Below are 17,663 nucleotides of genomic sequence, written 5' to 3'. Positions count from 1 at the left end.
TTCTGACCAATGGAAATCTTAGGAGTGAACAGGAAGTAGACTCTCGTGATATGACTTAACATTGGGAGAACCAGTATTAATCAAGGATTACAACATTCTCAGCCGTCTGTTGTTATGATGTCTGTTCTTGCACCTCACTTTGACTTGATATTCAGTGTTATTCTGGCTGGTGAGATTAACCAGTCTGTGACCATGTTTTCACAGATCCATTCTCCCCCACCAGGCAGCACCAGGACCAACGCTATACTGTAGAACCTCACCACTGTAGGTTCTAATCACTTATAAATATACTATTTTGATGTTCTGCGCTCTGAGATCCGCCCGGAGATCATTTGTTGCTGTGTGTGGTTGTGGACAGCATTAGGCTGACACCAGGACACTCTCCATAGCACGCTGAAAATTCTCCCAATTCCTCCAGAATAGCGCCAGCAGACACATGCCCAGGAAGGTGCCCATCACGTGGCGTCGGCTCCTCAGGAGGGGTGCGGCGAACTTGGCGGCCGTGGAGACGCACACGAGGATCACGGTGACGAGGGCGAGCATGATGTTGATGCTCTTACCCAGAAGCACCCTGGCGTCACTGGACTCGAGCTGTACAGTTTGTTGTTGCTGCTGCTGGAGCTCTAGTTTAGAGACCCGCGTCTGACACGACTCTAGAGCTTCCTATAGAGGTCGGAGGGAGGGAGGGAGGGAGGGAGGGAGAGAGAAGGGGCGGGGGGGGAGGGAGGGAGGGAGAGAGAAGGGGGAGGGAGGGAGAAGGAGGGGGAAGGGAGGGAGGGAGAAGGAGGGGGAAGGGAGGGAGGGAGAAGGAGGGTGGGGGCGAGGGAAGAAGAAGGAGAGGGAGAAGGAGGGTGGGGGGAAGGGAGAAGGGAGAAGGGAGGGAGGGAGAGAGAAGGGGCGGGGGGAGGGAGGGAGTGAGAGAGAACAGTGGTCAATAAAGCCTGTCTAGCAAACATAACCTTGGGTTTAAACAGAGGAGCAATGGGATTGATTTCATATTAAAGGAGTTTAATATGTCTAGTCCTCCTTCTCCTAGGATAGATTAGTACTTTATTGTTCATCTTGGAAAGCAAATTATTTTTCTCCCAACCCTCCCAGACACACTCATGACACATTTATGTAAGCACAGAGTGAACTGTAGTGCAGAGCCTCTGCCACAGTTTAGCCTTGCTCAAGGGCACATTGGTAGTTAAGTAGTAACTTGCCTCGGCCAAAAAAGCCCATAACAATGGCCCATAACAATGACCCATAACAATGGCCCATAACAACGACCCATAACAACAACCCATAACAATGGCCCATAACAACGACCCATAACAACGACCCATAACAATGGCCCATAACAATGGCCCATAACAACGACCCATAACAATGGCCCATAACAACAACCCATAACAATGGCCCATAACAACGACCCATAACAATGGCCCATAACAATGGCCCATAACAACGACCCATAACAATGGCCCATAACAACAACCCATAACAATGGCCCATAACAACGACCCATAACAACAACCCATAACAATGGCCCATAACAATGGCCCATAACAATGGCCCATAATGCAGGAGCTGTTTCTGTAGTGGGAGGCAGCTTGACGTTACAAGTTCACCACCAGGACAGGATGCTATCTATCGTTTATTACCAGACCTTGGTAAAGGATTGTATGTAGCTATTATCCAGGGTGAAAGTACATTTCTTCCAGCTACAGGACCTCCTAGGCGTAACATGTTGAGCGGTCTAATCATAGAATCCCTATTTGAACCACAACCTGTCATGATGTTTTTATCTGACTGTCAAACAATCACTTCCAAGGGCCCCAGTAAAGTTTGGCTGCCTGCCCACTTCCGTCCACTCTAAAATCATTCTCGCAGCCATACAGTGCACTGTGCACCCTGCATTTGATGAATGAAAAGAGATGTCCCTGATTATCCATCTCCGTCTAGGAGGCCCGGTAGACTACTCTCTCCTCTCCTCTCCACCTCCCCTCTCCTCCCTCTCCTCCTATAGTACCTGTATATCCCTGGCTCTCTCTCCTCTCCTCTCCTCTCCTCTCCTCTCCTCCTCTCCTCTCCTCTCCTCTCCTCTCCTCTCCTCTCCTCTCCCTCTCTCCTCTCCTCTCCTCTCCTCTCCTCTCCTCTCCTCTCCTCTCCTCTCCTCCTATAGTACCTGTATATCCCTGGCTCTCTCGTAGGCCTGGTAGGCTACTCTCTCCTCGATGCTTGCCAGCTCCTGTTTCAGGTCGGCTGTTTCCGCCTGGTGGAGCTCTGTCAGGTCATTCAGCTGGTCCTCCAACCGCTCATACCTATCAGAAAATAGAAGAAGAATGGGTTATTCACTCATACCTAACAGGAAATACAAATGTATACACAATGGCGATTGGTCATTCACCGGCAATTTAGGTACATAGCAACAAGAACTGCTTTGGACAAGCAGAACAAAACAGCCAAATAAACATCTGTTTTCCCAGCTTGGCATATAGAGGACATCATCTGTGTACTATACAAGTACCACGCAAGGTACTGAGCACCCCAGCCATGTTGTTCCTGCTGTTGTAGCTGATACTACTGTGTTTAACTTCTTGGATATAGGGGGCGCTCTTTTAATTTATGGATAAAAAAACGTGCCTGTTTTAAGAGCAATATTTTGTCACGAAAAGATGCTCGACTATGCATATAATTGAAAGCTTTGGAAGGAAAACACTCTGACGTTTCCAAAACTGCAAAGATATTATCTGTGAGTGCCACAGAACTCATGCTTCAGGCGAAACCAAGATGAAACTTCAAACAGGAAATGAGCAGAATTTTTGAGGCTCTGTTTTCCATTGTCTCCTTATATGGCTGTGAATGCGCCAGGACTGAGCCTGCCCTTTCTGTCGTTTCTCCAAGGTGTCTGCAGCATTGTGACGTATTTGTAGGCATATCATTGGAAGATTGGCCATAAGAGACTACATTTACCAGGGGTCCGCCCGGTGTCCTTTGTCTAAATTGGTGCGTAATCTACAAGCTGCACGCAGTCATCCAGTGATTGAGAGGAGAGGAGGCTTCCACGAACGATATATCATGAAGAGATATGTGAAAAACACCTTGAGGATTGATTCTAAACAACGTTTACCATGTTTCAGTCGATATTATGGAGTTAATTTGGAAAAAAGTTTGGAGTTTTGATGACTGAATTTTCTGTTTTTTTTGGTAGCCAAACGTGACGCACCAAACGGAGCGATTTCTCCTAAACAAATAATCTTTCAGGAAAAACTGAGCATTTGCTATCTAACTGAGGGTCTCCTCATTGAAAACATCCGAAGTTCTTCAAAGGTAAATTATTTATTTGAATGCTTTTCTGGTTTTTGTGAAAATGTTGCCTGCTGATGCTAACGCTAAATGCTACGCTAGCTACGCTAGCTGTTACACAAATTCTTGTTTTGCTATGGTTGAGAAGCATATTTTGAAAATCTGAGATGACAGTGTTGTTAACAAAAGGCTAAGCTTGAGAGCTAGCATATTAATTTCATTTCATTTGCGATTGTCATGAATAGTTAACGTTGTGTTATGCTAATGAGCTGCGGGGATAATTACACTCCTGGATACAGGTTTTTTTCGTAGCTAAACGTGAAGAACAAAACAGAGCGATTTGTCCTAAACAAATAATATTTTTGGAAAAACTGAACATTTGCTATCTAACTGAGAGTCTCCTCATTGAAAACATCTGAAGTTCTTCAAAGGTAAATGATTTTATTTGAATGCTTTTCTGGTGTTTGTGAAAATGTTGCCTGCTGTTGCTAACGCTAAATGCTACGCTAGCTACGCTAGCTGTTACACAAATGCTTGTTTTGCTATGATTGAGAAGCATATTTTGAAAATCTGAGATGACAGTGTTGTTAACAAAAGGCTAAGCTTGAGAGCTAGCATATTAATTTCATTTCATTTGCGATTTTCATGAATAGTTAACATTGCGTTATGGTAATGAGCTTGAGGCTGGATTCACGATCCCGGATCCGGGATGGCTAGAATCAAGAGGTTAAATGGAGGTTCCCAATGCTGTGTGTTCTGAACCTGTAGCTCACCTCCAGTAACATTCCTACAACATTCCTACAACATTCTTATAGCATTCTTACAACATTCCTACAACATTCCTACAACATTCTTACAGTATTCCTATAACATTCCTACAGCATTCTTACAACATTCCTACAACATTCCTACAACATTCCTACAACACTCTGTAATGGGATCCAATTGCTGCTATAGTAACCCCACCTGTATCTTTCCTCCTGTAGCGTCTGGGTGATGAAACCGTAGTCTTTCTTGAACTGGGTCCTGAGTGTCTCCATGTCCTCCTCCAGCTGCCCCTGGGTCTCCCTGATCTCTCTCACCTCCTCCATGGTCATGTCAAGCCTCCCCTGGCCGTCCCCAACCTCCAGGCTCTGTCCAGGAGTCACTGCAGCCCCCGAACCCCCTTCTAGACCCAGGCCAACCCCATGAGCCAAGGTGTTCCCGTTGCTGTCCGCAGACAGGGACGTGCCAGAGGAACACTCGTCGTCGCTGGTGTACTTGGGGGTCGTTGTGGCGGCGGGGGTCGCGGTCTTCCCATCCCCGATGGTGGCACTGCCGCTCAGGGCCCGCCCAGTGCCTTCACAGCGGAAGGAATTGGGCGTGTCCAGGGAGGTCTTGAGGTGGGCGATGTTGTCGGCACTGCCAAACTTGTTCCTGGAGGAGAAGATGAACTTTTAATTATCTATCGTCATAGAAACACAGAGGTCAATGTATGATGTCATGGTGATTCTATATCCACTGAGACAAGCTGTCTCTTCTGTCTGAGACCCAGAATCAATCCCGGGGGCTTTGTTAGCTCTCACACACACACACACACACACACACACACACACACACACACACACAGGTCAACGAATGGTGGCCTGATAAATCTGTATCCCACACACACACACACACACAGGTCAACGAATGGTGGCCTGATAAATCTGTATCCCACACACACACACACACACACACACACAGGTCAACGAATGGTGGCCTGATAAATCTGTATCCCTACACACACACACACACACACACACACACACACACACACACACACACACACACACACACACACACACACACACACACACACACACGGTTGGAGCAGCACAGCATCAGTACCTGAGGAGGTTGGCAAAGTCCCGGGGCTTGCTGAAGAAGAATGGCGGTGAGAGTGAGACGCCAGGCCCTACAGTCTTGATCTTGTCCGTGGGGTGTCGGCCACTACCACTGCTCACGTTGGTGAGACTCAGCCTGTCCTTGGAGGTCTCCTTGGGACTGCTGTGGTGTTTGGAGCTGGCGTCCTTCTCACTGCTGTCCTTCATCTTCTTATGATACTGCTCCAGCTTCTTCTGCATGTTGGCGATGCTGTGTCACAACACAAGTCACAAAAGACTGTATCAAACACACGGTTGGGTTTGGTTCAAAAGAGGTATCAAGAATCCGGGGAATGTTTTCAATGTTTACAGTGTATTGGTGTGCTTGTTTCGGAAAGACCACTGTAGGTATTCAACATGCTTCTGACATATAGTTATTTAAGCAATAAGACCCGAGGAGGTGTGGTATATTGGCAATATACCACAGCCAACGGCTTAGCTGTGGTATATTGGTCATATATCACAAACCCCCGAGGTGTCTTGTTGCTATTATAAACTGGTTACCAACATAATTAGGACCGTAAAAATAAATGTTTTGTCATACCCGTGGTATACGGTCTGATATACCACAGCTGTCAGCCAATCAGCATTCAGGGCTTGAACGGTCCAGTTTATAATTGGATTTAATGTGCATTTTGCCCAAAGTCACACGAGAGGTAATATAAAACAGTACCTGTGGGCTGACTTCTGGTTCTTCTTCTCAAACACCTGCTTGATGCGTCCCACCTGCATTTTCACATTGAAATAATTAGACTATCCAGAGTGACTTGCTATCAGTGCTTTCATCACAGGTAGGTTTAACAAACGCTTATCGCAATCATTGCAAAATTAAACTTTCTTCAGGACTTCTTCTTCAGCCACTATATTCATCAAAATCAGCGCTAGCAAGAAATTAAAAGTGTTAGTCGGAGTAAGAAAAAGTTGAGTTATACACCTGCTGCTTGTCGGCACTGTTCACCAATTTCAGGTACTCAGCCACATTGTCGTCACGAGCCTCCTGCTCAATCTTCAACTCTTCAGTCACCTAAAATAACAGAAGGAAATGTATTATCCCCATAAGGACATTCTGCTATGGCTTTGTGCATACATTAAGAAATATCAAGATGATCAAGACAAGACAGTCAATGAAAAATAATAGTTCAGTCCAAGTGTGATTCACCGAGGACTTCCTCATTTACCCGGAGGATCTTCTGCTGCAGGCTGTTGAGTCCGGGGGGCAGGGAGCGGTAGGAGGAGTCTAAGCTGCGGTGGGAGGAGTCTAGGTAGCGTTGGGAGTCTGGGATGCCGCTCAGATCTAGATCTAGGTTGTTCTCTGAGCTGCCTCGACACATTGACTCCGGAATGTTCAGGCTGTTCCCTTCGCCACTGCTCCTTTCAGCCTGGAACACAACCACAGAACCTTCAGTCAGACAGACACAGGAAGGAACACAACCACAGAACCTTCAGTCAGACAGACACAGGAAGGAACACAACCACAGAACCTTCAGTCAGACAGACACAGGAAGGAACACAACCACAGAACCATCAGTCAGACAGACACAGGAAGGAACACAACCACAGAACCATCAGTCAGACAGACACACGAAGGAACACAACCACAGAACCATCAGTCAAACAGACACAGGAAGGAACACAACCACAGAACCATCAGTCAGACAGACACTGGAAGGAACACAACCACAGAACCATCAGTCAGACAGACACAGGAAGGAACACAACCACAGAACCATCAGTCAGACAGACACTGGAAGGAACACAACCACAGAACCATCAGTCAGACAGACACAGGAAGGAACACAACCACAGAACCTTCAGTCAGACAGACACAGGAAGGAACACAACCACAGAACCTTCAGTCAGACAGACACAGGAAGGAACACAACCACAGAACCATCAGTCAGACAGACACAGGAAGGAACACAACCACTGGAAATGTGTCTTCCATATTTAACCCAACCCGTCTGAATCAGAGAGGTGCGGGCCTTAAATCGACATCCACGGCGCCCGGGGAACAGTGGGTTAACTGCCTTGCTCAGGGGCAGAACGACACATTTTTACCTTGTCAGCTCGGGGACTCGATCCAGCAACCTTTCTGGCCCAACACTCTAATCACTAGGCTACCATACTTAATAAAGGACTCATAAAGGGTTTGTAAGTCATTTATAAACTGGTAATCATTAGTTTATATATCATTTATGAACCTGCTTAAACCTGCTTGAACTACAGTACCGAAAGTCAATCAGACACTCAGAGAAATGGATTTCAAAACCAAAAGTATATTTACTGGGAATGAGAAACTGTCTGACTCATGATACCAACTAAGCCACAGAGAGCTGTGGAGGACAGCTGGCCAACATCTAGACAATAATACAATGTCACATTCAATCCCCTGACTGACGAAACATACTCCAAACTCCACTGGAAAGCTTACCCATATCTAGATTGACACAAAGGCTATTCCAAATATGTGTTCCAAATACCTACTTTTCTGTGAGTGTGCTCTCTGTGTGTGTGTGTGATCTCTCTGTGTGTGTGTGTGTTCTCTGTGTGTGTGTGTGTGTGTTCTCTGTGTGTGTGTGTTCTCTGCGTGTGTTCTCTGTGTGTGTGTGTGTGTGTGTGTGTGTGTGTAAATCCCTTATTAGTCACGTCTGTTATATTTTTGGGACCCAGCTCCTAATTTGTTTACGCTGTAGCGTCCAGGTGACAGGATGATGGCCATATTATGAGTAATGATTGAGAAATGGAGCCCGTACATCTAGGTCAAAGATAATGACAGAGCAACACACACACACACACACACACCCAGCGACACACTCAGAAAATCCCCCTACTGTACTAGACAGTAAGCCATGGGTTTTATTGTGCTGATGCACCACTCTCCTATGACATCGACATGTTTCTCATGAATGCACCACACTCAGAAAACCTCTACTAGAAAGTAGCTAGTCATTGGTTTTACTATAATGCACCATTTTCCAATGACAACAACACAATGTACTTATATTCCTATGACAACAACACAATGTACTTATATTCCTATGACAACAACACAATGTACTTATATTCCTACGACAACAACACAATGTACTTATATTCCTATGACAACAACACAATGTACTTATATTCCTACGACAACAACACAATGTACTTATTTTCCTATGACAACAACACAATTTACTTATATTCCTATGACATCAACTCATTGTTATATTTCTCTATGGCATAAAGTCAACTCATCCTTTTCAAGTTCCTATGGCATCAACACATACTAGTACTAGTAGGGGGGGGGGGGTGATTGTAAGTGTTTTTCATTAGTTTTTACTGTAATGCACCATTTTCCTATGGTATCAACACACTCTTAACATGCCGATCCAGTTGTTATTTTAGGGAAGTGAAACAGTGGTACTAATCTGATATTTACATACCATGTTGACTGACACTGGCAAGTTAGAAATAGAATCTACACCACAACTGACTAGAAACAAACATTTAAGAAATCGCTCAATTAATATTGGTTGGGATTAGGGTTTCTGTTGCAGTGTGCTGTTCACGTGGCCTTCACTAAAGTACAGCCTGCTACAGAGCTAATCAAGATGAAGGGGACCATCTTTGCAAACCGTTGAGTGAGAATATTTACACAATGTGTTAATATTAAACTTCACAATTACGAGAAGAAAAACAAAGCTTTAACACTTCTTGAAAGGGTTTCAACTATGTTATAACATTGACTATCATGCGAGGTGGAAAATGCCGAAACTATAGAAACCACAGTACGTTCTAATTACGAGTAAAGACAAAAACACACCACCAACAAGCTGCTAAATCTTCATCAATGGAGGTTCACAGCAGCACGTACTGTTAGCCTGACCTTTTGCAACACAGAAATCATAAAAAATATGACTGTAGGAGAAATGTTGTAACTTAACCCCTCGATCAATGTACAAATGGCACTCTGTGCCCTTTATAATGCAACTTCTTTCGCCAGGACCCAAAGGAAGAAGAGCACTACGAAGGGAATAAGGTGTCATTTGGGACGACACAATGTGAGGTAAGGACAGACAGAACAACAACACAGCCTTATCCTTGATCAATGAACTGTCACACAGTTGGCTGGTTCTCAGACCAGCACTTAGGCTAACAATCACTAAACGCGTGGTTTTGGGTGTGTGTGTGTGTGTGTGTTTGTGTGGGTGTGTGGTGGCCCAACCAGACTCACCAGTCTTTCACTACTGCTTAACATTATAAGTTACATGACAGCTTTACCCGCCTGCCTCATGACTGTCTGTCAGGTGAAACATTGAGAAGGTACGGATTACAGAAACAGACTGGGTAAGTAGTTTTGACACACACACACACACACACAAAACCACACACACACACACACAAGCACACAAACAGTCACATTCAGATAGACACATTCAGCTCAACGCTTCTTCTTTTCATTCCTGTCACTGTCAGTACCCGTATTTTGGTATTTTATAAAACTGTATCAAGCTCTTGGTAGCCTATATTTAGTAACACCAAATTGCTGGAACTCTGAAATTTGTGTTCATAGAACATTTATACTGCCACACAAGGGTTAGATGTGTTTTACAAGGCCACAACAAAGGCATACTAATATAAAAATGACTCAAGTCATCATTCACCAGTTTCATCAGTTACTATCGGGCAAAACATAACCCAAAACACAACCCAAAACATAACCCAAAACACAACCCAAAACACAACCCAAAACACAACCCAAAACACAACCCAAAACACAACCCAAAATATAACCCAAAACACAACCCAAAACACAACCCAAAACATAACCCAAAACATAACCCAAAACACAACCCAAAACACAACCCAAAACATAACCCAAAACACAACCCAAAACACAACCCAAAACATAACCCAAAATATAACCCAAAACACAACCCAAAACACAACCGAAACAAACTGCAAATGCATCCAATGAGTTTGTAGAGTCACAAACTTGATGTAGTCATTACATGCAAGAAATGTGTGAGAAAAAAAAAATCAACTTTAGACGACTTTGATAAACTATTTGTCCAAATACACATGGGGAAATAGATACACTATATATACAAAAGTATGTGGACATCCCTTCAAACTAGTGGATTCAGCTATTTCAGCCACAACCGTTGCTGACATGTGTATTAAATCGAGCACACCGCCATGCAATCTCCATAGGAAAACATTGGCAGTAGAATGGCCTTACTGAAGAGCTCAGTGACTTTCAACGATGCACCGTCATAGGATGCCACCTTCCCAACAAGTCAGTCCGTCAAATTTCTGCCCTGCTAGAGCTTTCTTGGTCAACTGTAAGTGCTGTTATTGTGAAGTGGAAATGTCTGGGAGCAACAACGACTCAGCCGCAAAGTGGTAGGCCACACAAGCTCACAGAATGGGGACTGCCGAGTGCTGAAGTGCTTAGTGCGTTAAAATGGTCTGTCCTCGGTTGCAACACTCACTGCCTCTGGAAGCAAAGTCAGCACACAAACTGTTCGTCGGGAGCTTCGTGAAATTGGTTTCCATGGCCAAGCAGCCGCACACAAGCCTAAGATCACCTAGCCCAATGCCAAGCATCGGCTGGAGTGGCGTAAAGCTCGCCGCCATTAGACACTGGAACAGTGGAAACACATTCTCTGGAATTATGAATCACGCTTTACCATCTGGCAGTCCAACGGACAAATCTGGGTTTGACGGATGCCAGATGAACACTACCTGCCCCAATACAAAGCGCCAACTGTAAAGTTTGGTGGAGGAGCAATAATGGTCTGGGGCTGTTTTTCATGTCTCTGGCTAGACCCCTTAGCTCTAGTGAAGGGAAATCTTAACGCTACAGCACATAATGACATTCTAGACAATTCTGTGCTTCCAAATTTGTGGCAACAGTTTGAGGAAGGCAATTTCCTGTTTCAGCATGACAACGCCGCCGTGCACAAAGCAAGGTCCATACAGAAATGGTTTGTCGAGATCAGTGTGAAAGAACTTGACAGGCCTTTATAGAGCCCTGACCTCAACCCCATCAAACATCTTTGGGATGAATTGGAACGCCGACTGCGAGCCAGGCCTAATCACCCAACATCAGTGCCCGACTTCACTAATGCTCTTGTGGCTAAATGGAAGCAAGTCCCCCGCAGCAATGTTCTAACATCGAGTGGAAAGCCTTCCCAGAAGAGTGGAGGCTGTTATAGCAGCAAAAGGGGGACCAACTCCATATTAATGCCCATGATGTTGGAATGAGATGTTGGATGAGCAGGCGTCCACATACTTTTGATAATGTGCTGTACATATAGTACTTTAATTTCTAAGCGGTAAAATAGATATGTATGAAAATACCCATGAATAAAAGGTGGCATTCTGTACTGTCGCCTCATATGAAACATTTGATCTCAAAGCCAAAAATGCTGGAGTATAGAGACACTTATCATTTTAGCTTCATTGTCCAAATACACTTGAGTGTACAAAACAGTAGGAACAGCTACGCTTCCATGACAGACTGACCAGGTGAATCCTTATTGATGTCACCGTTCACCACCCAAAGGACATCCAGCCAACTTGACACAACTTGGGAAGCATTGGAGTCAACATGGGCCAGCATCCCTGTGGAACGCTTGACAACTTGTAGAGTTCTATGCCCTGAAAAATTGAGGCTGTTCCGAGGACAAAAGGGGGAGCAACTCAATATTAGGAAGGTGTTCCTAATGTTTTGTAGCTACTATTTTTCTGTCTATCGTAGCATGTAGCTACTGTATCTGTCATTCTATCGTAGCATGTAGCTACTGAATCTGTAGCTACTGTATCTGTCATTCTATCGTAGCATGTAGCTACTGAATCTGTAGCATGAAGCTATTATAGTAGCATGTAGCTACCCGATCTGTCATTCTACCGTAGCATGTAGCTACTGTATGTGTCTATCGTAGCAGGAAGCTACTGTATCTGTCTATCGTAGCATATAGCTACTGTACCTGTCATTCTATTGTAGCATGAAGCTACTGTATCTGTCATTCTATCGTAGCATGCAGCTACTGTATCTGTCATTATATCGTAGCATGCAGCTACTGTATCTGTCATTATATCGTAGCATGTAGCTACTGTATCTGTCATTATATCGTAGCATGCAGCTACTGTATCTGTCATTCTATCGTAGCATGTAGCTACTGTATCTGTCATTATATCGTAGCATGTAGCTACTGTATCTGTCATTATATCGTAGCATGTAGCTACTGTATCTGTCATTATATCGTAGCATGTAGCTACTGTATCTGTCATTCTATCGTAGCATGTAGCTACTGTATCTGTCATTATATCGTAGCATGCAGCTACTGTATCTGTCATTATATCGTAGCATGCAGCTACTGTACCTGTCATTCTATCGTAGCATGTAGCTACTGTATCTGTCATTCTATCGTAGCATGTAGCTACTGTATCTGTCATTATATCGTAGCATGTAGCTACTGTATCTGTCATTATATCGTAGCATGTAGCTACTGTATCTGTCATTATATAGCATGCAGCTACTGTATAGCATGTAGCTACTGTATCTGTCATTCTATAGCATGTAGCTACTGTATCTGTCATTATATCGTAGCATGTAGCTACTGTATCTGTCATTATATCGTAGCATGCAGCTACTGTATCTGTCATTATATCGTAGCATGTAGCTACTGTATCTGTCATTATATCGTAGCATGCAGCTACTGTATCTGTCATTCTATCGTAGCATGTAGCTACTGAATCTGTCATTCTATCGTAGCATGTAGCTACTGTATCTGTCATTCTATCGTAGCATGCAGCTACCGTATCTGTAGCATGTAGCTCCTATCGTAGCATGTAGCTACTGTATCTGTCATTCTATCGTAACATGGAGCTTTTTATTTTTTATTTGAACCTTTATTTAACTAGGCAAGTCAGTTAAGAACAAATTCTTATTTATAATGACAGCCTACCAAAAGGGCTCCTACGGGGAAGAGAGATAGAAACTAGAAAATACATACAATCTAAATATAGGACAAAACACACATAATCACAACAAGAGAGACAACACAACACTACATAAAGAGATACCTAAGACAACAACATAGCAAGGCAGCAACACATGACAACACAGCATGTTAGCAACACAACATGACAACAACATGGTAGCAACACAACATGGTACAAACATTATTGGACACAGACAACAGCACAAAGGGCAAGAAGGTATAGACAACAATACATCACACAAAGCAGCCACAACTGTCAGTAAGTGTCCATGATTGAGTCTTTGAATGAAGAGATTGAGATAAAACTGTCCCGTTTGAGTGTTTGTTGCAGCTCGTTCCAATCGCTAGCTGCAGCAAACTGAAAAGAGGAGCGACCCAGGGATGTGTGTTCTTTGGGGACCTTTAACAGAATGTGACTGGCAGAACGGGTGTTGTATGTGGAGGATTATGGCTGCAGTACATATCTCAGATAGGGGGGGAGTGAGGCCTAAGAGGGTTTAATAAATAAGCATCAACCAGTGGGTCTTGCGATGGGTATACAGAGATGACCAGTTTACAGAGGAGTATAAAGTGCAGTGATGTGTCCTATAAGGAGCATTGGTGGAAAATCTGATGGTAAAGAACATCTAGCCACTTGAGAGCACCCTTATCTGCCGATCTATAAATGATGTCTCCATAATCTAGCATTGGTAGGATGGTCATCTGAATCAGGGTTCGTTTGGCAGCTGTGGTGAAAAAGGAGCGATTATGATAGAGGAAACCAAGTCTAGATTTATATTTAGCCTGCAGCTTTGATATGTGTTGAGAGAAGGACAGTATGAGGTGACTACATCAAGCTCTAAATCATTGAGGACCTTTAAGGTTGCAGTGACACATCCATAACCTGAGCGGAAACTAGATTGCATACCCGAGAGAATACTATAGACAGAAAGCCAAGTTTTTCCAACACTTTAGATAAACAGGGCAAAATAGAAATAGGCTATAACAGTTAGGATCAGCTTGATCTCCCCTTTAAATAAAGGACGAACTGTGGCTGCCTTGCAAGCAATGGGAACCTCCTCAGAAAGGAGAGACAGGTTAAAAAGTTTGGAGATAGGCTTGGCGATAAAAGGGGCAGCAACCTTAAAGAAGAAAGGGTCTAAACCATCTGACCCAGATGTTTTTTTGGGGTCAAATTTAAGGAGCTCCTTTTGCACCTCTGACTCAGTGACTGCCTGCAGGGAGAAACTTTGTAGCAGGGCAGCGGAAAGAGGGAGGAGCATCAGGGATAGTCACATTAGAAGGGGTGGGAGATGAGGAAATGTTGGACGGGCAAGGAGGCGTGGCTGAGTCAAATAGGAATCCTGACATAATGAAGTGGTGATTAAAGAGTTCAGCCATGTGCTTCTTGTCAGTAACAACCACATCATCAACATTAAGGGACATGGGCAGCTGTGAGAAGGAGGGTTTATTCTCCAGGTCTTGAACCGTTTTCCAGAACTTCTTGGGTTTAGACCCACAGAGAGAGAACTGCTCCTTAAAGTAACTAACTTTGGCCTTCCGGATAGCCTGAGTACACTTATTTCTCATTTGCCTGAACGATAGCCAGTCAGCCTGAGTATGCGTGTGCCGAGCCTTTCACCAAATGCAATTCTTGAGGTGGAGCAACTCTGCAAGATCACAGTAGAGCCAGGCGCTGAACCTGTTTTTAATTCTCATTTTCTTTATGGGGGCGTGTTTGTTAACAATACCATAGAAAATATTTAAAAAAGAAGGTCCGAGCGTCTTCGACAGAGGGGATCAAGCTGATTCTAAACCATTTTACAGAGGCCAGGTCATGAAAGAAGGCTTGCTCATTAAAGTTTTTGAGCAGGCGTCTATAACAAATCAGGACAAGTTGTTTCACTGAGCAGCCATTTGTTTTATTTAACTAGGCAAGTCAGTTAAAGAACAAATTTGTATTTACAAAGCCTAGAAACAGTGGGTTAACTGCCTTGTTCAGGGGCAGAATGACAGATTTTTACCTTGTCAGCTTGGGGATTCGATCTTGCAACCTTTTGGTTACTGGCCCAATGCTCTAACCACTAGCCTACCTGCCGTCACTGTTTTACAAACACTGTAAAACAGTGATCACTAAGGTCATTACAGAAAACACCAGACTGATACCTATCAGGATTATTTGTGAGGATGACATCGATGAGAGTTGCCTTTTCTGGGTGTTTGGAGTCATACCTTGTGGAATTGGTGATAATCTGAGAAAGAGTTAGGGAGTCCCGTTGCTTTAGGACTTGGTCAGGTTGTTTAAGCATGTCCCAGTTTAGGTCACCAAGCAGGACAAGTTCAGACTTAGCGTGTAAAGGGCCAGGAGAGAGCTTAGGGCAGGTAGGGTACAGGCCGGTGCTGACAGAGGACGATAGCACCCAGCAACAGTCAACAAAGAGCTATTTGAAAATGTAATGCTTAAACCCAGCAAATCAAATTGTTTGGAGCCAGACTTAGTGGGGACAACTGAGCACTGGTGATCATTGGTAAAGATTGCCTCTCCCCCACCTTTGGAAGATCTGTCTTGCCAAAAAAGGTTTTAACCAGAAAGGTTAACATCAATATTCAAAACACTCTCTCTTAACCACGTCTCAGTAACGATCAACACATCTGGATTGGAGTTGTGAATCCACACTTTCAATTGATCCATTTTAGGTAATAAGCTTCTAGTGTTAACGTGCAGAAAACCCTGGCTTTTACGAGAGCAGAAATCAGTGAAGCAGATATCAGAGCACAAGTCAGAATTGGGGCTAGCAACAGTAGATGGGCCAGGGTGTACATGCACATTTCCAGATATCATCAGCAGTAATACAATCAAGGCAGAGGACAGGGAGAGCTCTGCAGTGCTGATTTATGACATCTGAATGTGCACCAGATGGCAACAAGATGATATTGTACAGCAATTTCATCAGGTAACATGAATACAAAGCCGGCGAGAGGTGGTTAGAATAGGATGGGAGGCCAAAAGTCTGTGTAACCAATAGGGAGTCAGAGTCCCGAGTGTGGGAACAAACAGTCTGTCCCATGGTTGGGTAAAGAACGTTTATAGTCAACAATGTATGAAGGAGTCACGAGGCAAATAGCAAAATGCACAATAAAACAATAAAATATATAACGACTTGAGGCAAGCCATTGTCAGTTCAGAGTCACTCGCCCCTACAGTGTGTGTGTGCTGGAGGTACCTGTACCAGACAGGGAGAGAAGGGTGAGTGTGCTGGAGGTACCTGTACCAGACAGGGAGAGAAGGGTGAGTGTGCTGGAGGTACCTGTACCAGACAGGGAGAGAAGGGTGAGTGTGGTGGAGGTACCTGTACCAGACAGGGAGAGAAGGGTGAGTCTGGTGGAGGTACCTGTACCAGACAGGGGGAGACAGGCCAGGGAGAGAGGGGTGAGTGTGGTGGAGGTACCTGTACCAGACAGGGAGAGAAGGGTGAGTGTGGTGGAGGTACCTGTACCAGACAGGGAGAGAAGGGTGAGTGTGGTGGAGGTACCTGTACCAGACAGGGAGAGAGGGGTGAGTCTGGTGGAGGTACCTGTACCAGACAGGGAGAGAAGGGTGAGTCTGGTGGAGGTACCTGTACCAGACAGGGGGAGACAGGCCAGGGAGAGAGGGGTGAGTGTGGTGGAGGTACCTGTACCAGACAGGGAGAGAAGGGTGAGTCTGGTGGAGGTACCTGTACCAGACAGGCCAGGGAGAGAGGGTGAATGTGGTGGAGGTACCTGTACCAGACAGGGAGAGAAGGGTGAGTCTGGTGGAGGTACCTGTACCAGACAGGCCAGGGAGAGAGGGTGAGTGTGGTGGAGGTACCTGTACCAGACAGGCCAGGGAGAGAGGGGTGAGTGTGGTGGAGGTACCTGTACCAGACAGGCCAGGGAGAGAGGGGTGAGTGTGGTGGAGGTACCTGTACCAGACAGGCCAGGGAGAGAGGGGTGAGTGTGGTGGAGGTACCTGTACCAGACAGGCCAGGGAGAGAGGGGTGAGTGTGGTGGAGGTACCTGTACCAGACAGGCCAGGGAGAGAGGGGTGAGTGTGGTGGAGGTACCTGTACCAGACAGGCCAGGGAGAGAGGGGTGAGTGTGGTGGAGGTACCTGTACCAGACAGGGAGAGAAGGGTGAGTCTGGTGGAGGTACCTGTACCAGACAGGGGGAGACAGGCCAGGGAGAGAGGGGTGAGTGTGGTGGAGGTACCTGTACCAGACAGGGAGAGAAGGGTGAGTCTGGTGGAGGTACCTGTACCAGACAGGCCAGGGAGAGAGGGGTGAGTGTGGTGGAGGTACCTGTACCAGACAGGGAGAGAGGGGTGAGTCTGGTGGAGGTACCTGTACCAGACAGGGGAGACAGCCAGGGAGAGAGGGGTGAGTGTGGTGGAGGTACCTGTACCAGACAGGGAGAGAAGGGTGAGTGTGGTGGAGGTACCTGTACCAGACAGGGAGAGAAGGGTGAGTGTGGTGG

The 17,663-nt window shown here is 45.2% G+C and overlaps 1 protein-coding gene across 1 annotated transcript in view; it reads right to left on the bottom strand.

Moving 5' to 3' along the window:
* Positions 1 to 153: 153 nt before the first annotated feature.
* Positions 154 to 17,663, bottom strand: part of LOC112218929 (transmembrane and coiled-coil domain protein 3) — a 42,859-nt gene continuing 25,349 nt past the window's right edge. The window contains exons 2-8 of the mRNA XM_042301839.1: positions 6,374 to 6,574; positions 6,130 to 6,219; positions 5,869 to 5,921; positions 5,161 to 5,406; positions 4,258 to 4,707; positions 2,171 to 2,306; positions 154 to 663 (exon numbers count right to left, since the gene is read on the bottom strand). Of these exons, the coding sequence (XP_042157773.1) occupies positions 361 to 663; positions 2,171 to 2,306; positions 4,258 to 4,707; positions 5,161 to 5,406; positions 5,869 to 5,921; positions 6,130 to 6,219; positions 6,374 to 6,574 (1,479 nt within the window). The 3' untranslated portion in view covers positions 154 to 360. The remainder of the gene's footprint in view (positions 664 to 2,170; positions 2,307 to 4,257; positions 4,708 to 5,160; positions 5,407 to 5,868; positions 5,922 to 6,129; positions 6,220 to 6,373; positions 6,575 to 17,663) is intronic.

This window comes from Oncorhynchus tshawytscha, linkage group LG19, assembly GCF_018296145.1.
Source record: "Oncorhynchus tshawytscha isolate Ot180627B linkage group LG19, Otsh_v2.0, whole genome shotgun sequence".
Lineage (NCBI taxonomy): Eukaryota > Metazoa > Chordata > Actinopteri > Salmoniformes > Salmonidae > Oncorhynchus > Oncorhynchus tshawytscha.
This window is presented reverse-complemented; position numbering and strand designations above follow the sequence as displayed.